Raw genomic sequence first — 27,253 nt, 5'->3', positions numbered from 1 at the left:
TTCCATCCCCCACCCCAGCGATTCGATCTTGCAAGGTTTCCTCAAATCCTGGTGAGAAAGTATAAGTTAAACCTTCAGTTGGACAGCTGGCAGACGCTCACACATGATAGGGCTTTAATCCAGAGTATGTGCCGCACTAGTAATCACCTTCTGCCACATTTGATGTCCTGGCCCATTAACTCTGCCGAAGCTTTCTTACAAATGGATACAGAGATACAAGATCGGCTCAGAGAGAGTATTAACTCAACCAGGTCAAGTGCGCCATACACATAATAATAGAAAATGGCAAATTATAACCATCCATCCATCCATCCATCCATCCATCCATCCATCCATCCATCCATCCATCCATCCATCCATCCATCCATCCATCCATCCATCCATTCATCCATCCATCCATCCAGAAGAAAGAAAATAATATTTTTAGTATTGTCATATTGTTTCTCTATATGTTTTGCTGCACTCTTGGTGTTCAAGTATGGATAAACTACTATATAGCTAATTTGCTAGTTTTGGTAGCCCGTCTAAGATTGAAGATCATTCAACGGTTCTGCCAATACATTGCTAGGGAGGATACGTAGTAAATCTGCATTGTTTCTTGTAAATAATAGTTTTCAGACCAATTAGGTGAACTTGGATCAGTCCCCATGGCTTTCCTAATGGTCTCTCTCAGCACAATAGCTCGGAATCTCTGCTGCAAGCAACTTTTCATGCGCTGGCATGCAACAATATCAAATTTTGTTGCATTTATATTTACTCCCCATCTTCCATTATGACGCCGTGGGTGCTCTTTGCATCAGGCCCACTCTCGCTTTTGTCAAACTGATTCAAAGAGCCAGTGCCTATTTTTAGAGATAATGCTGCTGTTGTGCTGAAGGATGACAACTCGTGACAGTGCTCCCTCTGTGGTCAGAGTGCCTTCTAAACACTCTGTCAATTAAAGCGGCCATTCTCTCTCCGCTTGCCGTTTTGCCGCTTGCACGGGAAAAGGGTTAGGAGGGTAGGGGTGTCGCTTGTCGGAGCTGTACCTCCTGCTGTGTTCTCCAGTGGCTTCATTATGGTACGGCGTCATTGATTTGTCAAAGGGTCGCCGTAGCAAACAGAGGCTGGATGCACGGTGGAACGGAAGAATGTCCATACAGTAGTGTTCATTGCCGCACTGTACACTGCATAAACAAGACTTTTAAAAATATGAAAATGTAATGAAATAGGGAATATATTTATTATTAATATTTTAACTGTATTTATACTTCCTTACACCCTTAGAATTCGAGTTATATGGTTTTTTTTTTGTTAATTTTTTTAATTAATTTTCTGGTGTTAAATCCTCCTACACGGTGACGCTGCACGACCTCGCAGCTGTAGGAAAGGACTAATTCCGTGTGAATGCGTAGGTGTTGTCATCAAAGTATGGAATTTCTTATTTAACTTAAACTTACATTTGAGCATTAATAAAGAGGGTTTGAGCGAGAAAAATGCTTGAAGAAGATTAACTGTTCTTATACTACATGATAAGAAGAAATATCCTGGCAGTCACAACAAGCTTGTTTTTGCCTCGATCCATAAAGAGTGAAGTAACACATGTAGACAGACAGTATAATAATAAACACATAGATAAGTTATTATGCAAGCAAAAAGAAAAAAATGAAACTCTTTCATTCAAATTGAGTATGTCACTTTTGTATGTTTTATTACAATATTTTATTAGTTATATTTTTCTTAAAACAACACATTTTGTAGAGGCTGGAATGGATTAATGGCATGTTCATGTTAATGGGAAAAGATAATTAGCTAAATAATCATTTTGAGTAACAAGGAGCCCGAAAAAAGTTTCAACTCTTATCTCAAGTAATTACTATACTCATAGATTTTAGTTCTTGTCTTTTGTTGAAATTTGCACATAAAATTTGGACTGCGGATGCAATATTGTGTAGCGGTAGTCGTGATGGAAAAAATCTGTGCGTCTGTGTATGTTTGTGCGTGTGCTGGCACATGCACATATATGCAGCTTGTTCCCTTCTCTTCCTCCTCCTCCGCACTGTGAATAAATCGGGGGCCCTATCGGTGTTCTGCATTCGCTCACATTGTTTGAGAGGGATTTTAGCAGCACAGTCGATTTTCAAATAACCACCAAACAGGCAATTAAAATAAAAAAAGGACAGGTTTGTTCTGTATTATTTGTTTTACTTCTCCAAAAAAAAGTAATATTGTGGGCTTGATAGCAGTTGCTTTGTTACGTTGTTGCACGGATATGAAGAGAGGTAGGAATTCTGAGTCACCTAAATCACGTGTGTCTCATTAGCAACTTAACACATGCACTCTAAGCGATTATGCAAAGATCAGAATAGCATGTTTTGAATACTCTCCTATCAAACCATGAATTAATTTTATGTATCCTGCAGCGCTCCAAAGCATCTTTATTACTGGGTGTGAAATAATTTCCCAACAGTGGTGTTGTAAAAATGTATTTTATTAAAGGGTGCACAAAAGTATCTGGATTTAAAAAACAGAAAACATTAATTTTATTTAGGGAGGAAGTTTGAGAAGATTTTATTATTATTAGTGTGTCACCGGTGTTGTATATTTCACTCGCCTAACTCACAGCAAGCAGCAAGTCAACAAAGGCTGCCAAGCTGGTCTTTATTGACTGACTGCTTAGCAGTTGAATTTATATGCTCATTTAAACACAGCGTGCTTTCACACACGACCCTTTTATTATCAATGAATATTAAAACCGGGGGGAGGGGGTTCGCAACGATTGCTTTTTCTGGCGAGAGTCAAATAGCCGAATAAAACACCCAAACGGGGCGCAAAATGAAAAATAGCTCTTCTGTTGATTCATTTAGGTGATGGAGTACTTGACGGTCACACGACACATTCTTGTATTGATTAATTTATCCTCCATTGCTCTGCCGCTCAATAGAGGTGAAGTTTTTCAGATGCAGATTAAAAAGGGTTCAACAAAGGATTTCTAGGAATTACAAATCACTAAGTCAACCATCAATGGGTTTAGTATACTGTGTGCGGAGTATATTGCGAGCCACAACTAGATTATCAACTAAGATTAGTCTCTAAGTGATGTGTCTTAGATTCCAATGTATGCCACTACTGTATCTGTGCCGCCTTTTGCTCTTGTCCATGACCCCCCCCCCCCCAAACTCTCATTAAATCCCCTCCATGCGCCGACTCCTCAGGCCCTGGAGCTGACTGGAATGGAACGTGGCATCACATTTCCACTACCGTTGTGGCGACTCTAAGCGCCGAGCTCTGATGCGCAGCAGCCTTGAGAGTGAATGCTTTTTGTTCTCTATAATTTGATATTGATAGAATCCTTCATTCAATCTGATGTTTGGCACCCATTTTATGACTTGAAGGTAAGCGTAGATTCCAAATCCGAGTTCAGTCGAATGAAAGCCTTCAAACCGGGTCTCTATCTGAGGCTAGGCGACCCAAACAAAGGTCATAGTTCCAAGAATAGAGCTGTCAGTTAGCAACAGTTTGTCTGCCAGATTCCATTGATATTGGTGGCCTCTATAAGTGCTTCGCTCTCCACATCTGCTCCTGATCCTGATGGCATCTTGTTTAATTATCTGCTTGCCACACTAGCTGCTCCACTCAGATAAGCTCCAGTATTAGATTACTAGCAGCGCGCAGCTCATCCACTCGGCACGTCAATCTGCCGCCTCGATTGCATCCAGCCCAATTACGCCGGTGTTTACGTTCAACATCCAAGCCGTTGTCATATTCCAACAATTTAATGGGGGCCGAGATTACTCCTATTGTTTTTCAAGATCAATTTGTTCTTGGCGTTTATAGCAAGTTTATGGATTACTTGAGCTTTATTTTCCAACATTTGATATACTCTCACAATGGGTTCAGTTCAAGTGATCAAATAATTCAGCTGAATTTGCTTTGTTTATCTTTGTGTTCTGATTTTGGACGATATTTTAGCCAATTTTTGTTTTCAGAAGGTTTCGTTCCAAATCCATAGAATTCACTCAGGCCTGAATGTTTACGTTTGATTTTCCTTATTTAATATTTAGAATGTAGTATCTAAGCACAGTTTATCCAATTTGATATTATCTCAACAACCTCGGTCAAACAGAGGGACTCGTTTCTGTCTGTCACCATCTTGCTTTTGGCGTATATTGTTACAGATAAAGTTACATAATGAATATTTTATGGGCAGTTGAACAGTCCCTCGTGAGGGAAGTGACGGGGCTGTTTGTTTTCAAACTCACTGCAGGGCAACGCTCGGACACCAAAAAAGTGTTCATGAAAATAACGCCGCACCCTTTCTTCGAGGAGCTCTTGTCAACACAACAGATTTCAATGCCTTGCAGTCTCACGCTGCCTTGACTGTTCCTCCTCATATCCCTCCCACCACTTTCCCTCCCTCTCTCTCTCTCTCTCTCTCTCTCTCTCTCTCTCTCTCTCTCTCTCTCTCTCTCTCTCTCTCTCTCTCCTTCCCTTCCCTTCCCATCGCTTGTGCACCGTGCCGCTTCACGATCAGCACAAAGCAGGGAGATGTAAGTTGAATCGAGGCGACGGTCAGAGAGGTGACAATGAGGTCGGGCGTGGGAATGAATTTCCAGCAGCCGGCCCGACTGTCAAGGTGGACTCGGCAGATGTGAGGATCTTGCAAATTTATGCTTTTGTCTCGTGGTTTGGATCTTTACATTGCCATCATTTTTAAAGAGCAGGCAGCAGGGAAGGTGTAAAACTCCAGCTTGGAGCTCAGCCTTGCAAAGAAACTAACGGACTCTAAATTTCTCATGAGTATCTGAATCAAGAAAGACCCTCAACAAGAAGACCACCTTTTTGCTTCATACTTTGTATACTTTTGTATCTGCCTCAGGAATATTGCGAGCTTGTCAGTCCATTTATCAAGTGGGAAGTGATTTCTAACACAAGCAAGGCGTGTGACACTTGCCCCAGGGACAAGGCCACCTTTTACAACTAAACACCGTCCCGGACCAGAAGAAGCCTCACTCTCGCAGCTCATCCACTCGCAGTTCATCCAGTTGTTTTAAAAAAAAGAACCGAGATGCAGGTCTCACTGGTGTGTACCGACCACCGCGGCGGTGTGAGCCGCACCACGGAGGACCGGCTCAACCGGCAAAACGCCAACAGCCCCGGCACAGGGACGCGAAGCAAATTCCGAGCCGTGGCCATGGTGGCTCGAAGTCTTGGTCAGCTCTCTGTTCAGAGTGTGCCGTCTTCCAGCGAGCAAAGCATGAGGACCGGCATGAAGTATAGGTATGTTTGATAAGGCATTTCTTGGTCGGGAGTCCACAACGGTCTTTTTTTCCCCCGTCTTGTCCGTCAAAACTGAAGTCGACAACAATCGGGGTCACCAAGAGGGTTCCGTATAAACATTCAGGGAATGGTTCCTTGTGATGAAATAATGGAGACAGAACCCACTTAGTTCTAGGAATGTTTACTTTTGCTGTCACAGTTGATGTAATTAGCATTGCCCCAATACAAAAAGACCATTCCATACCATTATTTTGTTGACTCAATTCTGGGTCATCATGACGGATGCTAGCCTACATTTAAAACGGTATGCCATAATTTACCTGCGACGTTTGTAGTACAATGGCCAGAATATAGAAATGGCTTCTATTCTATTCACACTAACCTTTAAGGCTAATAACAGGCCTGACAAAGTGCTTCAGTTTGTTAGGAAGTGTTTTGAAAACTCTGTCCACAGGTACATGGAATTGAGTGTATTTTTAAAAGCATTCAGGAGAGTCTTACAGTCCTTTTTTGTTCTGGATGGCGCGCAAAATAAAACTATCAGATGCATGCGCAGTGACTGCAGTACGTTTCAGTTCTAAGGTTGGTTCCTCAAAGGCAAGTTTTCTAGTGTTTGTGGGCATAGGTAAAGGAAATTTCACTTAATCGGTCAGGAAAATATTTGATGACTATAGGGCTGTTGCGGTGCTATTGAATATTTTTAGCATTGATTATTGTAGTGATATTATCATCCCACTAATTGAAAAATTGGATTAAAATGTATTTGGCATTAAAATGTATTGTACTTTTTTCCAGATTCTTGTTTATTTACCATTTGTTGTTTATTTTGTATTTTGTAATGCTTAACTAAAAAACAAACAATTGGTACCATGAGACTTTACAAGCATACTTTAATGAATGCTTTTCTATATACTATGAACAAATGTTTTGTCATATATATTCAGGGTCGAAATGAACTATTTTATAATGTTGTCTATTGAGGATTCCTTTTGATGTTTTTACAGTATGCCGTGCATTTTAATTTGAACAAAATATTGTTTAATAGGCTGTTGTCTCGAAGATGCACATTACTTATTCTCGCCAGCCTGGCTGAAGACACATCACCCTCCTTTGCATTTGATGCGCTCGGGGGCAGTGATGCCATGTTGGCACAATCGAATTATTCAAGCTAATGATATTGAATGAATAGAACCAAGTTAACCCTCGAGGGTGTTGTCTGCTGTTTGTGTGCTGTTTTGCTTCTGCGCTTTTGTGCAAAGCACTCGGCGTTTGCACGCTGGGGCCGGAGTTGAATGCAATGCAGCCTTGTGTAGGCAGCTCAAGGTTGCTTGCGCGCTGTGGGTGCCGCGCTGTGCTCATAAGAATGAAAGAGCAAGGATGAAGAGATTGAAAAGCAAGTGTAGGCACGATGCTTAGGAGTCATCTGTGATCTTTATTAGTCAATTCATGTCTCAGGAGTTGCTGTTAACTTGGCTGTCCTTCCTTGGTTTGTCCTCGAGCATGGAAGACAGATACATAGACGTATTTTGTACGTATAATTAGTATTGCTGTTTTTGAACCTCGCTTTTTGTTAGTTTTTGTATCATTGTGTTTTTGCAGTTTTTCTCACCAACATTTTGTTCCATTAAAAAAAAGAAAACACTAAGTCTACCAACAAAACAAAAAAAATCAGGACTCCCCACATAAGTTTGAGACTCCGTTTATAGGCCACCTAGAAACGTCAATAAGTAATAATAATAATAATTGCTGTTCTATCTGCTTCATTAGTCATTTTTATTAATTTTACTTAGGGTTATGTAAAACTCTATTAATTCTCTGTAAAATCTGTTGTAAATATTTTCAGCTGCCTATAATAAAATTATTGGATTCACATTATTTTCTATAGGTGAAGCTTCATTAGTGGGCATTAATTACTTGTGGATTTTGCTATTTTTCGCAGGGCTCAGTCCAATGTGGAGATTCACCATGCACCTTTTGCACGCTAGTCCAAACTGTATAATAGCTGTGTGGAAATCAGATGTGCCTCATTTGCATAAGGTCCTCTCCGTCGTCTTCCCAGCATTGCAGCCTTGAGCTGCCTTGATTGTGACAGTGAGGCTGCATTTACGGGCGAGAGCGCAGCCTTACTCGAAAGGACCTCCCCTGCAGGATTGAGGGGAAAATATCAAAGTGAATGTCTTCTCAGGCTCCAAGGGGGTACCTCCCCGCAGACAGAAGCATTCTGTAACGTGAGACTGGCTCTTCTTGACGTACGGGCTCAAGAGATGCACTTCTCCTGCAGAAGTAAATAAAATGCCTTCTCTTCACTGCTGAATTAATGACGCACAAAATGGTTTATGTTTATGTAAAGTGATCCCACTCGGGTAATCGGAGAGTTGTTCCTGTGATGCCCCTGTGGTTTGTCGCTTTCAACCCGTGTCCTGTTCGACATACGACGCACGTGTACAAGAGCATGGTAATGGTTTTTCTGCTTTTGAATTCCGTAGACCTCAGGCTCAGTTTGGATTTGCGTGCAAAAGGTGCATGGTGAATCTCCACATTGGACTAAGCCGTAAACCTGAGGTAGATCTGAATATTTTCTTATAAAACACCTCATTACTCTTTTTTGGCTACGGGGGGATATAAATTAGACTCCTGCCTCATTTGAATCATAAACAATCATCTACAGTAAATAACAAGGGACAGAGTAGGAGAATTAAATTTTCAATGAACCCAACAAGCATGTTTTTTTTAAACGTATGAGGACGCCAAAGCACGGCGAGAAGTCCATAAAAGAAGACCTAAGTGAAAATTCCAATCCTGAATCTCTTGACATACCAAAACACTAAGACCCTGTGCCCCCTCTCGTCAAACAAGGAAAACACAAATGTTGCCCTTCAGAGAACATTACGAAGGAACCAGAAGTCAAATTTAATCAAAATAGCACAAATAAACCCACAATGAATCTCTGACCCACTTATTGAGAATCATTGCTCTAATGTGCTTGTCATCCCAAAGCCTATTTTTGTACCCAGCATTTAATGACAATTATAGTTGGACGAGAACGTCTCCATTGGTTACTGTAAACACTTCACGAGAGAGGCTCATTATATCGAGTGGCGCACACACAGCAAATGTTCTGCCATTGTTGTTGTGAATGTGTTGTTTTCGATGTTTGTGAAGGTTTTTAAACCAGTAAAAATTGACTCTTGGACTCATGATTTGCGTGTCTGCCTCACAGTTGTGAGGGGTCACCAACCTTTTTTTTTAAAGCGAAAGCTACTTCTTGGCAACTGGTTAGTTATATTCCCCTCTCCAAAAAACACATGTAGATAGATAGCACCTTCATTTTGAAGTTACTAAGAGGTGTGTTTCTATCTATTATTAACTTCTGTTGCTGAGAATGACTGCTCACACAAAGGCAGCGTTGTAGTGACAAAAAGCCTGTAGGTGTGAAATTTTGGCCATGGTGAGTGTGGGTGCATGCTGGGACATTTTCCCCGTCATCAAGGCTTTCCGCCTGCGCTCCCGCAGCCCAACACGCCGGCCGGCTACGCTGATGTAAATACGCCGTGACTCTTACATCCAGAGTGCTCATTTCAAGCCTCCACTTAGGTGCCATCTTGAAATGTGCACACCATTTTCACCATCTGTTTGCTGTGGGCAATTTGTGAAGTGGCCTTGCCATGTTTTAACAAATTTTCACTTCTCTAAGAGGTATGATTATTGTGGCGTATCTATAGTTCCCTCAAAAATTGGTTCCTACTCTTGTCTTTCAGATGCTTGAAAAAGTAAATGCCTTTCCCCCAAATAGAAACCAGTTTTTTTCAGTTTCAAGAACCAAAACAGATATTGAAGAGTTAACTTTGGAGTCACTGCTAATCAAAACAGCAGCACCATTGCACATAGGCTTTCATCAAGAACAGGAAGTTAATTAATTCAGGTTAGAGACTTGATTGTTTACATACTGATATTGGAATCTCTGTATTATTGAAATAAATGTCTCCAAAATTCAAAGCACCGCAGAAAAAGTGTTGTTAATAACCCTGACAAATTTGAATGGTCCTAAAATTTTATTTCTAAATGTGTGTTCAGTTCACCGCACTTTTGCAGTTGAATAAATAAACAACAACAACTGATATGAGGATGCCTGCATGTGACTGAAACTAGTCGTGTTGTAGTGTAAAGAGAACCCGACACAGCTGTTCATTCTTTGCTTCACTGTTTAATTAGTGCGCGTGTGTGTGTTCAATGTTGTCTTGAATGCACTACAAATAGCTTCTGCATATTTATCATTGCTACTCTTCAAAGCCAATAAGCTGTTTGTCCCCTTATTATTGCTTTTTGTACTCCCAACAGTTTGCCTTATGATACATTCTAATAATTTGTGGACTTGATGTTCATAATAAAATAACTGCAACGGCTTATGGCAATCTTTTCCATTCATATCAGAAGAGATCTTGATGGACTGTACGAGAAGATGTTCAATTGAGGCAGCTTGAACATAAACACCTTGAACAAGTGTCAATTATAAGCACCCGTAAGCGGCACGAGAGCTGCTGGCATTCTGCATTGTTATGTTGAAGAGACACCTCTGAGGCTGTGATAATAGTTATTCTTGGCAAGAATCACTCAACATGTTCCTCCTTGTGGCATTGTATGTTGATTTATCACACTGTCTTGCCATGTGTTATTTTTAACATGGTTTTTGCGAGGGTTTTGGTCAAAGCTAATAGGAATCATTTGTGAGTAATGGAATGCCCCACCAAAAAAATTGTATTTCAATAGAGATGCTTTTTTCTTTTTTAAATGTTTTTTTAATGTTTAATTTTTATTATTATTTATTTATTTATTTTTTAACATCTGCCATGTGTTCAGCTGTTATGGATAAGTCGAAAATGCTCCAGAGAGGACATTCTGCATTCTAGGTTCACTTGCAGTTTGCGAGTGAACATTGTATCACGCACTGGACCTGTCCATCAGTACCTGAGCTTGTTGTAAAGCGGAAACAACCACAAGAATGGTGAACCACAAATAGGCATGGCTTCATCGTATTACACTCCGCAGTCTCCAGTTTGCTGCAGTAACCCTCAGCCACTGCTTGTCACCTGAGTTTGGCCAAAGTAATTACTAAAGAGGTTGTTCTCCACCGTGAGGGTTTGTCAGCAAGTCAGCATGCTTCCTGATCACAAGACTTTGCCCCCAATGCTACTTTTGGTGCGGCTGTTCTTTTTACTGGGCCTGTCTCCTTCATTATTCAGGAGGCCGTGAGAGCGATGACTTTACTGTTGTGATTCACTTCTGCTGAGGCTCAGCGGGAACCTGAGCCCAGTCTGCTGTCGTGCGGGCCATGCCGGAGGGTCTGTTCAAGGTCGCCCGAGCACAATTATCGAGCATGACGATGTGCTGACAAAGGGACAACCTCGGCTTTGTCTGACGTTCTCCATGTTCTGACACAGGGTGCTTCAAAATGCTGGAATTTTAATGGTGCTTTGTCAAGGTCCAAAAACAACGACAATTTATTTCAAGTATGCAGGTTTTGATTTAAAGCCAATTAATATTGGTCTCTATGTACATTTCAAGTGGCACATACGTATCTGTGTAACTATAAGAAAACTAACCTTCATGTGCAGCAATTAACTGGAAGCATCAACATGGGTGGAAACAAGAAGATATAATATTATTATAATATATTATAATATAAACACTATTGAAGGTTACAAAGGAGTGTAGTTGGTCTGGGCTGACTCTTGCCACCATTTATTGAAATGAGGTCCTCCTGTACATCACCCCATTGGCCGCATTTTAATAAATAACTTAATAACTCCTGTCAATTTTCATTGAAGTACATTTTTCCCTCAATGTATGTACATACATTTGCATTTAACACTACAAAGCTCTTTAATCTCACAGGAATTTTAAATTTAGCATGAGGATATTTTTAAGTGAAGACAAGCTACAGCTTTTTCGCTGCTTATTTAAGGGAACACACAGAAAATTAATGGAGTAAATAGTTAGCTGTAACAAAAAAAAACATCCCAGTACATCATCTCAAATACGTATGCTACAAAAACAATTATGGCCTCGTAATCTGCTTTTGGTTCTCTTTTGATAATGATGCTGAGTGCAGCATCCTCGGGGGGGTGTTTTCCACATTGAAATAAAAGGAAGCTAATTAAAGATTAGCTACGCTTTGCCGGAGGGGATCGTGTTAACCTTGTCACCGCACGCACCACAAAGGTTTGCAGTCTCTCTGGATGCTTTTGTCCCTTTTCTCTGGATTAACTCCTGTCAGCTACTAAATGTGACGCCGTCAGATAAGATAACCAAGTAGGAATTTTTTTGCCGATGCAATGGAAAAACCCACCAAATTTCTGACTGCATATCTTTTGGACCTGAGCTTTCAGTACGGACTTAAGTGAGCTAAAACACAATTTAATTCATTTCTGTGGGTATTACTAAAGCAAGAAACGGAAGTCTTTATCTTCTTCCAAACGGTTCTAAACCTCTTAGCGTTGAAATTGCTTCGCCAGTCACTTTGGGAAATTGTAGTTAATTTAAATAAACCTTCTGATGTCACCATGACTTAAGTCTCGAATTGACTATTTTGCGTTGTTGTGTTACGTCGCTGCATATTTTGATCTCATACATCACGCTGTGTGTTGCTAAGTTCAATGTGAAAATGTTTTTAGACATATACTACAATCAACGTGTCAGCAATTTCTGATGACTCACCTTACAAGAAGACAATGATTGACCTTGGCCAAATGTCTTTGGGTAGCGCACCATACTGGTAGAACTAAACACTTCTCCCCCGACACAGTAAATTTTGGACCTACCCGTACAAGCACAAAGAGGCAAAGGACCATTCATTTTTACTTGGAGCTTTCATTTTCCTTCTGAATTCTATCTTGGGTTTACAACACTCACAAAAGCGCCGTTAAGCTCCGTTGTCTGTTCTACTATTTTTTTTCATCCAGCGTACTTCCATACAAGCTGCGTTACAAAAGATATACAGTAGTAGATTTCCTCCCCCACAATCATTTCGACTCCCGCACACGTTACATCATCTCTGATGAAACTTTTTTCCTGCTTTGCCTGCTTACATTTTCTGAAAAGGCTGACCAGAAAACCATCATTGTTTGATGATGTCTCAAGGCTTTTATTTATCTAAATTACACTTGAAATCACTCTTCAGTGGGTGATACATTGTAGCTGGACAAGAGATAGGCTTTGACTTCTAAAACGGGCTCTTTTCACAGAGTCAAACATATTTCATAATCAAGGCTTTGAGATGCACCGGAGTGCAAAAATAATCTATAAATGGCGTCTTAGTGCAACATTAACCTCAGTATTCTGTCTTGTGTCCTGACAGAAACCTTGGGAAGTCGGGTCTGCGTGTGTCCTGCCTTGGATTAGGTAAGAGCCAAACTGCAAGAGAGGGGTTGCGGTGACCTGGATTCATTGTGTAACCGAGTCATGGCGGGAACTCTGAGTTCTCTCTCATCAAGTGGCGACAATAATGGTTATTATTTTGAAGACCGGTGGAAAATTGTAAAAAAAGTCTGAAGGGGATATAAATTGGCTAAAGTCATGAATTTTTTTTGTCATTTTTTATGGCTTTGCAAACCCCATCCAAGGGCTACTAATCTGTTACTCTCTGTACACGAACAGGAACATGGGTGACGTTTGGCGGACAAATTACAGATGAGGTGAGTTGATTATCTGTGAAGACTCGATTTGCGATGTGTCGTCGGTGATCTTTCATCTCTCCTCCGCCTTTCGTTTTTTGCCCCTTTTGCTTTCTCAACAGATGGCAGAGCAGCTGATGACTCTGGCGTATGAAAACGGCATCAATCTGTTTGACACGGCCGAGGTCTACGCTGCTGGGAAGTGAGTGTGCGCCTTCGCCTCCTTTCAAAAGCCGCCGCCACGTGACTGATTAAGTCGGCGAGGCAACAGTACAGCCCGATCAAAAAGTAGCCTTGATCTCGGTGATTCACCCCAGCAGATATATTTACCATCTCGTGATGTGTGCTGTTGCATTTTTTTTTTTTTTTTTTTGCTCTTGGTGATAAAGGAAGTCCCTGCGTCAATATAAACTGGATATTAGTCTTACACGCGCCGCAGAGGCTTTGAGCAAAAAAATGTGCAAAAGGCAAAAGTCAGATGACACGAATGTAAGCGGATTTGTTTATCTTCCAGTGCGAGACTTCAAGTAAATTCACACTGTCATTGTCAACCCTTTTTATTTAGGCCATCTGAAATGAGCAAAGACAGTGCTATTATTACAGACGTAATCTCAATTTAATAATGTTTTAACACTTCTTCTCTCACTTGTGCGGATTAATCTGGTTGTAATCCGGTTGATGTAATCTGAAGGATTAACATTTTCACATAGTGTCCTTTTCGTTTTGTTTATATTTCCTTAGGAATCATCTTCGTAGAGTAAAGAAGCTAACGTTGACATGGTGTATTTTAGTCCATTTGTATCCGCCACGCCATTGTTAACCTCCTCCATAAAACTAAATCTCATTTTTGCACCAAGCAAACACACAAAATGGTATCTGCAAGGCAGGTGCAAATATTTACCGCAACTGACTATGTGGTGTTGCACAGGTAATAATCCTGACAGCTTCAACTCGTGAAGTAGCATGGGGGAGAGATTATATTGCACACATGACACATGCAGCACGACTGGGTGGAAAAAGCGCTTTGAGTTGAGGCGTATGTTTTATTACATTGTTATTTTAACAGCGCTTTTGGATGTTTTTCCACATTTTTCGCATGACACAAAACGCTCACTGAAAATAGTTTTGTTTCTCTGGAATGAAAATGAATTTGCATAGTCACACGAATAATAAACACTCCCTCCGCTCGGCTCCGCTCACCGGGGCTGCTGTTATCAGCAAACACACGTGGCGCTTTTTTTTTTATTTCCTTCAAATACGTCATAATTGCATGATATTATGTGCTGAGCCAGCGACAAATCGGATGTGCATTTACAGAAAAGCAATAAGATATTATAAATTCATGGCTAATACATACTTCCCTCTCTGTTTTTCTGTGGTAAGTCATAAGAAGATATAATGTGGAGGGGGGAAAAATATATTAATGGACTGATGGAAAAAGGCTATAAAACTGATGTTTGGGCTCATAAATAACTCATTTCAGGGAAGAAGCAGAGGGTTGTATTACGTGTGTGCGAGCACGCACATACACACACAAACATTTTGCGTTTGAGCTTGCAAGAGTCTGACAGTGAAGGATCTCCCACATTGTCTCTGCTCTCAGCCAGTACCACAACACTATACAGTACCACACAAAGACACAAAAGCTGTGCTACTGACACAAAGAAACCATATATTTTTATTGATAATATTTTTTAACAGTCATAATAAGTGAACCGCTGAACTCTTAAGCACCCACGTGGCTACTAATGAGTGACACGGCGGCCGCACCACAGCACAGCTGGGGCCGGAACCTGGCAGCGTTCTCACACATCGTTCGCATACAGTATTTATGCCAACATTTACACTGTTATTATTTGCTGCCGTTCAGTTTTTGTGTTTGACCTTTGACTATATTGACTGCAAATGTCCCGGTGATATTTATTTAAAAAAAAAAAAGGGAAGAGCATTGGGTTTTTTTGTGTTTGCTAATTTAGGATCATTATTAGCCACAATTTCACCACATCTTTGTGTGTGGCAGGGCTGAGGTGGTGCTGGGGAATATCATCAAAAAGAAAGGATGGAGGTAGGAGATGCAATTTCTTTCTTTTTTTTTCCTTTTCTCATTTCCGTCTCACCAGCCTACCTATAATCTTGTCATCTAAGATTGCACATATTGGGAAGGCTGTGTGTTGTGTGAACTGGAACCATAAGGTAGGATGATGAAAGATCAAATGCGGCATGCCCACACGGCCGCGTGCCTCCTATATAGACATTGATAAATAAACCGACTCGAAGGAGCCTTGTCTTCTGCTCGGTCCGCCCGGGCCTGGCACTGCTCGAGCTTTGTCAATTTATACCCGCCTCCACCTCTCATTCATGTAAGCTGGCTGAGTTCCGGCAATGTGGGTGCATGTGACACTCAAAGGATGAGGTAGAGAAGAGCGGGGTTCTTTGTCAGTCCGTCCGTCTTCAGCGATCGCCCACTCGTACGGAGCAGGCTGTAACCTTTGGTGCTGTGCTTTCATTCTCCACTTTGCAGACGCTCAAGTCTGGTGATAACAACAAAGATCTTTTGGGGAGGAAAGTAAGTTGAGAAAGCCTCTTTAATTTGGCGCTGATGCTCCTGATAGCAGGAAACTGTGACGTCCACGTCGTTGTCCTTCACTGTTAAATCACATTTCAAGAAACTGAAATTTATTTATTTTTTGCTCTCTTCATGCAGAGCCGAGACTGAAAGAGGTTTATCTCGAAAACATATTATAGAAGGTGAGTTATGACATGAACAAACAGTGTCCTCTGTTTTGAATGATCCTAAAATAGGTTTTGAGGTTACCAAAGGCAAACAATAAGCTAGTTTGCACTGTGGCGTAAAAATACAGTACAGTACTAGAGTTAACCCTTTTTTTATTTCTCGAAATTGAATTAATAAAGGTGTTTTTTTTATGATGGCAACAAACTGGCTTTTATTTAGTTAAAAATAATGTAAATTGAACATTATGAGGTTGATGAAATTGCGTTTGACTCTAGAGTCCACCTGAAGAAATGCAAAAAAAACTCATACAAACTATTACTATTTCTACTTTGCAGGTTTAAAAGCTTCTCTGGAGCGACTGCAGTTAGACTACGTTGATGTAGTATTTGCAAACAGACCGGACCCCAACACGCCTATGGAAGGTAATGGCATTTTTTTTTTTTTTTTTTTTAAATAAATGTTCTCCTCCACAGTGGGAATGAGGCTGTAGTGGCTGGAGACCTTTTTGAAATGGCAGAGTGCAAAATGTTTGTTTGTGTGTGTGAGGGAAGGAGGGAGGGAGGTGGGGGCGGGGTGGGGGTTCAGATGGTCGCTTGCTCTCCATCTGCTCCTGTCAAGAGCTTTCTCTTTGGGAATGAGTTCAATCAGGGGTCGTCCGTCTGCCTACACTTGGGCGATTCTTCCGCGACTCTGTGGAGGTTGGAGTGAGAAATCATCAGTGAAGTTCAATTGAACAAAAGAAATAGGACTTTAAAAAATCATTTGTCTTAGCCAGTTACAAAGAACAATCTGTTGGAGGCAGAAAATATTTCACAATGAAAAGACAAAAAGCAAATTTAAAAAAAAGTTTAGTTTGGTTGGTTGGTTGACACTCTAGAAAAGTAAATTTTACATATTGATTTTTTTTTTTTAAACTCGCAAATTTTGCATCAAAATTGTATGATTTTCTTTCCTAAAATAAAACTTTTCTCATGTTTTGATTCCCCCCCTTAAGTGAAAAAATAATTTCTCAGTATAAACTAGCTTCAAATTTAAATTACTCAAATTATTTTTTTATTATTATTATTATTATTCAAACAAATGTAATATAATTCTGAATGACTATAAGTCATTGGCAGAAGTCAGTGACCCCATTTCTTTGTGTCTTCTGTGCAGAAACGGTTCGCGCGATGACCCATGTGATAAATCAAGGCATGGCCATGTACTGGGGGACATCCCGCTGGAGTCCCATGGAGATCATGGTGCGATTGGCCGCACTCTGGAAAACATGTCCATGCTTTTACGTTACACTTCATCTTGTCTGCTTGTTGTTGTTTTTTTTCCCCCCGAAGGAAGCATATTCCGTGGCTCGACAATTCAACCAGATCCCTCCAATTTGCGAGCAGGCCGAGTATCACATGTTTCAAAGAGAGAAGGTGGAGGTGCAGCTACCTGAACTATTCCATAAAATAGGTGAGACTCCTTACGACAAGAGTTCTACCTGGACTGGATGTTTTTGTCACCATGATGACGTTGTCTTGTCGTCGTGCAGGTGTCGGGGCCATGACGTGGTCACCGCTGGCCTGCGGGATCATCTCAGGGAAATATGACGGAAGGGTGCCCCCGTACTCTCGGGCCTCTCTGAAGGTAGCTTGTCGTGGTCCCTGTGCTGCGCTGGTGTTCACCTCTTGGCAAGCTTTTCTTTCTGGTCGTTGGTCCTTGCAGTTTGTTTATTGTCTCGTCACAGTGGTACAGTGGCGTGGTGTGTCCTTTGTGGCATGTTCCTGCAGTGACTCGATGTGCACCTTTATTTCCTGTGTGGAATGTGCATCTTCATGCTTGGCTCGTGTCTGTGGTTCTGTATTTTGTATTGTTTGAATGGTTTCATTTGTCTTGTAAGATCACAATAGCCACGGTACTGAATTGGATTTTGCATTGGTTGTTGATCTTTTTGTTTTTCCTTCAAGGTTTCAAGGATTAGGGTTGGGAGTTTAAGTATTTGTGCAAGGTCACGACCAGTGTTAGACAAGTTGAAGTTTGGGCTAGAGTTAGAATTGGAAGTCTTGCTTAGAATTTCATGTCAGGGTTACAGTTTATCAATCAGGTCAAGGGTGAATTTGGGTATCAGGTTCAGTGTTAAAAGTAAGGGAAGAAAATTCGACTTAGGTTCAAGCCATGATATATTAGCGTTTGAAGTTAGGGTAAGGTTCAATTTACTGTAGGACCCAAATATATTTTATGATAGATTTGTGATTAGGGCGTTCGGGTTTGAAGCTTAATAGGGGCTTAGAAAAAAAACTCAATTATGGTCAACAAGTGAAGTGTATGCAGGAGGAGACAGTCACATGTTTAAAAACAGGCCCTGGTGACACGGGAGGCGAGGCGGCCGCGGTGTGAGCAGGGCGGTGTTTTTGAGCAGGTGTGCTGTGTTTTCGACAGGGTTACCAGTGGTTGAAGGACAAGATCTTGAGCGAGGAGGGTCGGCGTCAGCAGGCGAAGTTGAAAGAGCTGCAGGCGATCGCGGAGCGGCTGGGCTGCACTCTGCCCCAACTCGCCATCGGTACGCAGATGCCATTCTGCTGCTCTCTCTCTTTCTGTCTGTCTGTCCGTCCCCTCTGGCTCGGAGGGGCCGAGGTCGTCAATTTGTCCGTCTTCTCCACGTGTGCTTGTTTATGTCGAGGTAGTCAATGACATAATTTTGAACGTCATTTAAAAAAAAAAAAATTATGAGTATGACCACCCGTCTGTATTTATTATGTTTGTCAAATCGACATAACTATCTACAGACTGTATCTGCAGGGATGGCAGCCATGGTGGAAATTCTGGAACATTCCTTTGAATGCATTTTGTGTTGCAATTATCAACACATGGCACGTAAGCGCCTCCGTGGCGTGTGTTCATTCATACATATGCAAAGTCGCAGGAGAGTGCTTAGTGTCAACATGCATTTAGCAGTTTCTGGAGTTAGCATCAAGATGGCGTGCCACACATAAATCCCACCAGTGGATCCATATTGATTCTCCAGGAAAATCACCCTGCCCAAAAAAAAAAAACAGAAAAGCCCAAACTGTCGAGGGCCGTTAAAGCATCCCGACTAGTCAACACGAGACTTCCCTATCTTATCGTGCCATAGATTTTTCACACTGTCAGGAAGACGGCGTTTATGGATTAGCTTTCACGGCCCATTAACGCACGCTCTCGTCTCTCCCAATTACCATAAATCCTCCGAGCAGTCCTACCAGGGAAGCGCGCGGCGATTTATGTCCCCCAGGTGATCATCTATATCATTGTGACACTCCAGTATTGAATATAAAGTCTACAAAAATGACTTGCTGCACACCCCGCTGCTTAGGGCTGTACCCTGGGGTGCTCAACGCTCAGTGGCTTCTTCCATCAACACCAATGTGTCATCCCCATTTTAGTTTGGCAATTTTTATCCTCTTAGATTTTTTAGAAGTTGCACTTCAGCAGCTTGTAGACGTTGTAAAAAAAAAAAAAGGTCAGTATGGTTTCTTATCTGGATGATATGCTCGCTCCTGCAGCGTGGTGTCTACGTAACGAGGGCGTCAGCTCTGTCCTTTTAGGGGCGTCCAACACTGACCAATTGATGGAGAACATAGGAGCCATTCAGGTGAGCGTGATCAATGTGCGTGAGTATGTGTTTGTGCGGATACGTCTTTGAGTGTTATGCGTGCGTGTGTTAGCTTAGTGTCCAAGAGGCTGGCGCAGCCTCTCTTCCGGGAACACATGAGCCTCTGGGTCACTTTTCTACTGCATGCTCCAATACTCCACCGCGCCAATGTCGCCTCCTAATAAGGTCAAACACTTGCCACGGGGGGTGAGGGCTAAAGGGCACAACCCTCTCCTGCTGATAAGATGCACCCCTATGGATATATCCAATTGCATCATTTTCCTGATTTACACATTGCATGAGAGTTTTCCCATTTTGAAATGTTACGCTCACATTTCCGGAGGGCTCTGCACATTTCCTTAAAAAAGACACACTAGCTTTTTGTTGTGATGTAAAATACGTTTTATCATTTCATATAAATGAAATCGCAAAAATTTGTTGAAACTCGCTCAGGTAGATTTTGAGGTACATGTCAAAAATTGAGCATATTGATAAAAATAATTTAAAAAATGATGTTTTGATGCACGTTCAGTGTATCTAGTGGTACACATGGGAGTGGGGTGACTGATCTTTCTCCATGTCCCTCTTAAGGTTCTCCCCAAGCTGTCGTCATCCATCACGCACGAGGTGGACAGCATCCTGGGCAACAAGCCGTACAGTAAAAAGGACTACCGTTCTTAACGCCCGGTAGCCTCAGCGCGTCTCGCCTTTTTGCCTGATCCTCCGTTTGCTTGAGCTTCAACCCTTGAGCGAGAACCCCCGCCCCCCATTGCTCCCATGCCCCAAAATCCCCTCCCTCAACCTGAACCCTCCTGGCGCATGAGTGTGGTCGCACCAAAAGGCCACCAGGGGGCTCCCTCGCTCACACTTCCAGGGATATAAGAAAAAAAGAGGAAAAAAACTGGCATCTCTCGAGAGGTTTGCAAGTCAGACTTTGATTAAGAAAAAGAGTGAAAAACAAAATAAGCACACGCTGGTTTGGGTGCTCAGATGTTGTTCTGCCACGCCCAGCAAGCTGATGGTGATACGTGAAGAACACGTGTTCTCGTGTTATCCTCCACGTCGTCTTGTGTTTGTGTCTTTGTCTGACAACAATCAGCACTTTAGTATGGTCAGTGTCGGTATCCTACCGCATTGTTAGCCCGCACACATTGCACTAGACAAGAAGAAGAAGTGGCCTCATGGTACTTTCCTCAAATTGACATCCACCATCTCTACCATTTTTTTCAATTCTTTTATTGAGACGCTCCACACTCCTGTTGCCTCTTTCAATACCCCCCTGAGGCTCTTCCATCATCCTCATATGCATAATTAACACACTTGTGTCTTTAGCATTAGCATTTGCTATACCAATTAGTTCAAGGAAGCAGGCAACTTTAGTTTTAATGTTAGTTGGATGAAGCAGACATGTGACATTTGGATCACTATCGGACGGTGTTAATATGCTTGTGTCTTAAGTTTTTAATATTAACGTCAGCTTTAGCTTTAACGGCTTCAGCTTTAGCGAAGCAGCCATCTTGGATCCTTGTTGCCATTAATGGGCGTTAACTTACCTCGGTCTTCGACTTAATGTAAGCTTTAGTTTTACCGTTACCTAGAGCAAGTAGCTGTTGTTCGCCATCGAGGGTGTTAACATTTATGTGTCTTTAACTTCAATGTTAGCTATCGGGAGTTCGGCACCAGAGTGGAACCAAACCCTAAATATTTCTTTGCAAGAAAACATTGTATGTGTAAGCGCTTTTCAAAACTGATTAATATCACAATCATGGAATAAGAGTTAAATGGAATCTCTAATGAGGGTACAACATCTTGGGTTTTGTGGCCATGTTGGCTGTTGTTCACTGTCAGAGGCTATTAACGTGCCTATAGCTTTCATTTCATCATCGGCTTTAACATTAATGTAGAGTGAGAAGCTTTCCTTCAAAGGCTGCTTATGTGCCTATGTCTTTTTTTATGCTAAGAGCATGATATCAACCTCGGGACTTGCTAACCAGAGCTCGGGTCTTAAGCTGTTTTAGCTTCAGCATGTTACCAACAGAAGTAGCCGTCAAGGATCTTGCTCCCCATCGGAGAGTGTAATATGACATCTTTCATGTTAGCTTTAGTCATTTTGGCTCTTGTGTTTTTGAATCAGAGAGTGTTAATGTGCCTGTGTCTTTAGCATTGATGCTAATGCAAGGAAGGAACATCACAGGATGCTACCACACCTATTTTCTTTACTTTAAACATGAGCTAAGGGAAGCGGTTATCTTGACGCATCATGGGACAATGATGCCGCACATGATTTATTTATTTTTTTAACCTTTAACATTGGCTTTTGTATTAATATTAGCGGAAGTGAAAAATATTTCTCATCAAACCTGAAGAAAAATTGTCGTGTGTGTGTGTGTGCTCTATATGCATATGCAGTATGAAGATCTGGAGGATCCCCAGTGGGGTACATTCATGCTCGTCTACTTTTTAGTTGTAAATGTAATCTTGGCATAACAAAGTCGCTTTGGCAGCAAGCAGTCTGTGAGGAAGAGACATATTTTTGTTGTGTGTGTGGCAACAGTTCAGGGAAGCAAGCGGGTGTTTTTTGGGTGGATTTGTGCTTAACCCATTTGCTCAGTGCAATATCAACGGTTCAATTATAATTACAGTAAACACAATTTGCATATACAAATGAATGTTTCTGAGTAGAGAAGCGTGGCTTAGATCATAGTACAAAGTCACTTCCCAGTTATGTTCTTGTTTTCAATTGAGAAAATCAACACAGCACTGGTAAAGAGCTTGGAAACAAAATCCACTTTTACACAAGACCTAAGCTTAATTTGAAAAATTTAAATAATGGATGAATGGCACAAGACTCATTGTCATCCTCTTGGTGGAGTTGACTTCAGAAATGAAAGCGGAAAAGAAGATAATCTATTTTTATGTTTTCGCCTGTAACAATTCATCATGATTCATCACTTGGCTGCGTTTTTGTCCCTCTCCATAAGACTGACCAGTTGTTGTGATTGTGGAGAAAAACGGTCGAGGGAGACAAAGATCTCGTGTACATAATGAGACCTGTGTATATATTATATATACATTCTATTCCAGTAGTGATCGCCTCTGCCTTTTGTTTATTTTTATTCATTTGAAAAAAAAGTTCTTTTGCAGGCGTTGCTAACTGCACTGTGCTTGAATCTGAATTCTAGACAAAGATGTACAGCTTCATCATCATTAAAAAAACTTATTGAAGAATGGCAAATGCAAAACGGTGTGTGTCTGTCTTCAATTACAATTCAATATTTAGGTTTACAAAAGATATCTATTCTTGTCATAACCATGTATAGTAAGGATTTTTTTAGTTAAAAAATAAGACCATGTATAGTAAGTAGTGTTGGCTCGTGAGTGAACGATTCGTTCAAAGGAACGATTTTTTCAGTGAACGAGAGTGAACGAATCACTTCCTAAAGTGATTCGTTCTCTTTTCAGGTCATATGACTTCAACCACTAAGTGTCAGTAATGCGCATTGAAGCTGGTGCCAACTCGCCGTAAAACAAAACGAAGAAGAAAATGACGTAACTTCTCGCTCACGAACGTGTCGTGATTTGCATTTCCTGTTCACCATCGAACGAATCTGTGAGTGAGTGATTCGCATTTCCAGTTCATCGCGAGAACGGATCAGTGAGGGAACGAATCCTGACTTTCCCGTTCGCGAACGAGTCATTGGGTGAACTGCCTTCCCGTGCATCAACGGATCAGTCAGTGAACGTGTTGCGTCTCCTGTCGTGAACTATGTAAGCCAGAATGTAGATTTACGATTTGCCAAGGAAAGAAAGAACCACTCACTGAAACACCACTTCTTTTATGGACGTTTTCTCCAAGCTAACGGCTAACTTTATTGCATGAAGGGATGCGCCATTATGCAACAACGGGGAAATTATGCTTCTCTTTGGGTAATCTTGATTTTATAACACTTATAGTTTTTAAATAACGTGTATGCATATATAGGCCTAAATATTGTTACCCAATATATCTATTGCAATTTCACATTAGATTGCTGGTTTGAAATTTACTTTTAATAGTATTATTTTTAAATAAACATTTATGTTAAAACTTGTCTGGTGTTTTATTCCTTGTTATTATATTCGCCAATTAAAACATGAAAATCAGACATTTGGTTAACTGCTTTATATGACAATGTGTGTTTTACCTTGAGTTGGTGTCCCCCAAAATAACAAATGTCGGCATAACGGATTTTTTTTCAACCTTTTATTCAAGCACAAACACATTTGGTATAATAACACCATCATCTACAATCCAACAAATACAAAATTTAAACATCAATGTCGGCATAACGTATGTCGGCTGGCATAGCAGCAATGCTGTCTGTCACTCACTCGTGAATCTTCGCGAACCAACCTGAAAATGGCGGTGTACCTAATAGAGTGTCCGGATGAAGTCACATATCAAACAGCCAATCAGAAAGTGGGGGTGAGGGCGGGTGTGGCACCTTTTACTTTCCGTGAAGCTTTGACCATGATTTTTCCCTAATGAAGTGGCCTGTGATTAGGTACACCTGAAAATGGCGGTGTACCTAATAGAGTGTCCAAATGACGTCACAGATCAAACAGCCAATCAAAAAGTGGGGGGTGAGGGCGGGTGTGGCCCTTTTCACTTTCAGTTAAGCTTTGACCATGATTTTACCCTACTGAAGTGGCCTGTGATTAGGTACACCTGAAAATGGCGGTGTACCTAATGGAGTGTCCGTATGACGTCACAGATCAAACAGCCAACCAGGAGGTGTGGGTTGGGCTGGCACGCTTCACTTTCACTTAAGCTTTTTCCCTAATGAACTGGCCTTAGGTACACCTCATGGACACTTCAATAGGTACACTACACGAGGTTTAAAAAAAAAAAGAATAAATAAATAAAGGGTTAATTGCATAATAAAAGAACATTTTTGTAAATTCTCACACTTGGAATCGAACCAATTTCCTACCAAACAAGAGCCCATGACGTTATCCTGCCGACTATGTCGACCTGGCAGTCTATGGTCGTCTGCACTGATTTGTACTAGTAATGTGCATTCCAGTTTGAACTGAATCTTTTGAATCGGTTCATTCAAAATATTTGTTCAAACGAATCGTTCACCGAATCGTTCTCTACACTTTCTTATTTATTCTTTTTTTTTTTAAACCTCATGTAGTGGAAATATCATGGTCAAAGGTCATAGGTGTCAAGCTCTAGTCCTCGGGGCCGCATTCCAACATGTTTTCCAACATGCCCTCGTTAAGCGCACCTGCGTGAAAAGTTTTAGCCACTTTCACGTTCAAAAGGAGCTAAAACTTTTCACGCACCTGCACTTAACGAGGCACTCACTCGGACCCCCCATTAGGTATACCGCCATTTTCAAGTGTACCTAATAACAGGCCACTTTATTAGGGAAATATCATGGTCAAAGGTTACAGGTGTCAAGGTCTAGTCCTCGGCGCCGCGTTCCAACATGTTTTCCAACATGCCCTCGTTAAGCGCACCTGCGTGAAAAGTTTTAGCCACTTTCACGTTCAAAAGAAGCTAAAACTTTTCACGCACCTGCACTTAACGAGGCACTCACTCGGACACTCCATTAGGTACACCGCCATTTTCAAGTGTACCTAATAACAGGCCACTTTATTAGGGAAATATCATGGTCAAAGGTTACAGGTGTCAAGCTCTAGTCCTCGGAGCCGCGTTCCAAAATGTTTTCCAACATGCCCTCGTTAAGCGCACCTGCGTGAAAAGTTTTAGCCACTTTCACGTTCAAAAGGAGCTAAAACTTTTCACGCACCTGCACTTAACGAGGCACTCACTCGGACACTCCATTAGGTACACCGCCATTTTCAAGTGTACCTAATAACAGGCCACTTTATTAGGGAAATATCATGGTCAAAGGTTACAGGTGTCAAGCTCTAGTCCTCGGAGCCGCGTTCCAACATGTTTTCCAACATGCCCTCGTTAAGCGCACCTGCGTGAAAAGTTTTAGCCACTTTCACGTTCAAAAGAAGCTAAAACTTTTCACGCACCTGCACTTAACGAGGCACTCACTCGGACACTCCATTAGGTACACCGCCATTTTCAAGTGTACCGAATAACAGGCCACTTTATTAGGGAAATATCATGGTCAAAGGTCACAGGTGTCAAGCTCTCGTCCTCGGGGCCGCATTCCAACATGTTTTCCAAGATTCCCTCGTTAAGTGCACCTGCGTGAAAAGTTTTAGCTCCCGCAGAACGTGAAAGTGAACAAAATCTTTTCACGCAGGTGTGTTTAACGAGGGTAACTTGGAAAACATATTGGAACGTGGCCCCTCGAGGACTGGAGGTTGACACCCCTGGTTTAAGTGAAAAGTGCCACACCCGCCCTCACCCCCACTTTCTGATTGGCTGTTTGATCTGTGACATCATTCGGACACTCTATTAGGTACACCGCCATTTTCAGGTTGGTTTGCAAAGATTCACGAGTGAGTGACAGACAGCATTGCTGCTATGCCAGCCGACACACGTTATGCCGACATTGATGTTTAAATTTTGTATTTGTTGGATTGTAGTTGATGGTGTTATTATACCGAATGTGTTTGTGTTTGAATAAAAGGTTGAAAAAAATCCATTATGCCGACATTTGTTATTTTGGGGACACCAACTCATATAACAACGTAAAATACATATTGTCATATAAAGCAGTTAACCACCAGTCTGATTTTTATGTTTTAATTGGCGAATATAAAAACAAGGAATAAAACACCAGACAAGTTTTAACATAAATGTTTATTCAAAATAATAATAATAATAAAAGTACATTTCAAACCAGCAATCCAATGTGAAACTGCAGTAGATGTATTGGATAACAATATTTAGGCATATAGTATATGCATACACGTTATTTAAAAACTACTAGAAGTAAATCCTAAAGCTACATTCTGGCTTACAAAGTTAACGCCAGTAGACGCAACACGTCCACTGACTGATGGGTTGAGGCACAGGAAGGCAGTTCACTCATTGACTCGTTCGCGAACGGGAAAGTCAGGATTCGTTCCCTCACTGATCCGTTCTCGCGATGAACTGGAAATGCAAATCACTCACTCACTGACTCGTTCACTCACAGGTCCGTTCAGTTAGCGAACGGGAAACGCAATTCATGACTCGTTCGTGAACGGGAAGTTACGTCATTTTCTGCTTCGTTTTGTTTTACGGCGAGGTGGCACCAGCTTCAATGCGCATTACCGACACCTACTGGTTGAAGTCATATGAACTGGAAAAAAAAACCGAATCACTTGAGGAAGTACAATAGTATTGTATTGATGTGTATGGGTTGTTTCCACGGGATGTTGTAAAAAAAAAAAAAGTGTTTTTTTTCAGTGTTTTTTACATTTTTTTTTTTCTTACATTTTTTTACAAGGCTTTTTTAGTAAAAAAATGACCATGTATAGTAAGGATTTTTTTAGTTAAAAAAAAGACCATGTATAGTAAGGCTTTTTTTTTTCATTAAAAACTGACCATGCATAATAAAGCCTTTTTTGGGGGAAAAAAAAAAGATTATTTATAGCAAGGCTTTTTTTTAAATTACCATTTTTTTAATTACCATGTATATGAAGGCTTTTATTTCGTATCTTTTTTTTTTTACAGTTTTTTTTTTACAATTTTTTTACAAGGCTTTTTTAGTAAAAAAAATGACCAAGTATAGTAAGGATTTTTTTAGTTAAAAAAAAGACCATGTATTGTAAGGCTTTTTTTTTTTCATTAAAAACTGACCATGTATAATAAAGCCTTTTTGGGAAAAAAAAGATTATTTATAGTAAGGTTTTTTTTTTAATTACCATTTTTTTAATTACCATGTAAAGAAAGGCTTTTATTTCATAAAAAAAATTTCTACAATGTTCAGTAAGGCTTTTTTAGTAAACCCATTCCATTCACACAAGTATCAATCCAGGTGTATCACCTTACAATCTTAAATACAAGAGAATATTACATAA

At 41.0% G+C, this 27,253-nt stretch overlaps 1 protein-coding gene across 6 annotated transcripts in view; it reads left to right on the top strand.

Moving 5' to 3' along the window:
• Nucleotides 1–22,515, top strand: part of kcnab2a (potassium voltage-gated channel subfamily A regulatory beta subunit 2a) — a 44,028-nt gene extending 21,513 nt beyond the window's left edge. For 5 of the 6 annotated variants that reach the window (XM_088389457.1, XM_088389452.1, XM_088389453.1 and 2 more), the window contains 13 exons: nucleotides 12,614–12,657; nucleotides 12,913–12,950; nucleotides 13,052–13,131; nucleotides 14,950–14,994; nucleotides 15,451–15,495; nucleotides 15,634–15,677; nucleotides 15,999–16,085; nucleotides 16,819–16,904; nucleotides 16,995–17,115; nucleotides 17,195–17,289; nucleotides 18,082–18,202; nucleotides 19,185–19,273; nucleotides 19,865–22,515. In XM_088389457.1, coding sequence (XP_088245583.1) covers nucleotides 12,614–12,657; nucleotides 12,913–12,950; nucleotides 13,052–13,131; nucleotides 14,950–14,994; nucleotides 15,451–15,495; nucleotides 15,634–15,677; nucleotides 15,999–16,085; nucleotides 16,819–16,904; nucleotides 16,995–17,115; nucleotides 17,195–17,289; nucleotides 18,082–18,202; nucleotides 19,185–19,273; nucleotides 19,865–19,954 — 985 coding nt within the window. In that variant the 3' untranslated portion in view covers nucleotides 19,955–22,515. Of the gene's footprint in view, nucleotides 1–4,505; nucleotides 5,260–12,613; nucleotides 12,658–12,912; nucleotides 12,951–13,051; nucleotides 13,132–14,949; nucleotides 14,995–15,450; nucleotides 15,496–15,633; nucleotides 15,678–15,998; nucleotides 16,086–16,818; nucleotides 16,905–16,994; nucleotides 17,116–17,194; nucleotides 17,290–18,081; nucleotides 18,203–19,184; nucleotides 19,274–19,864 lie in introns of those variants that run through there. The other variant, XM_088389451.1, reaches the window with a different exon arrangement.
• The last annotated feature ends 4,738 nt before the right edge of the window (nucleotides 22,516–27,253 follow it).

Source organism: Syngnathus floridae, chromosome 11 (genome assembly GCF_059516105.1).
Source record: "Syngnathus floridae isolate MCC-2025c chromosome 11, RoL_Sflo_1.0, whole genome shotgun sequence".
NCBI lineage: Eukaryota > Metazoa > Chordata > Actinopteri > Syngnathiformes > Syngnathidae > Syngnathus > Syngnathus floridae.
The sequence above is the reverse complement of the archived record's forward strand: the minus strand, read 5'-3'. Positions and strand labels throughout refer to the sequence as shown.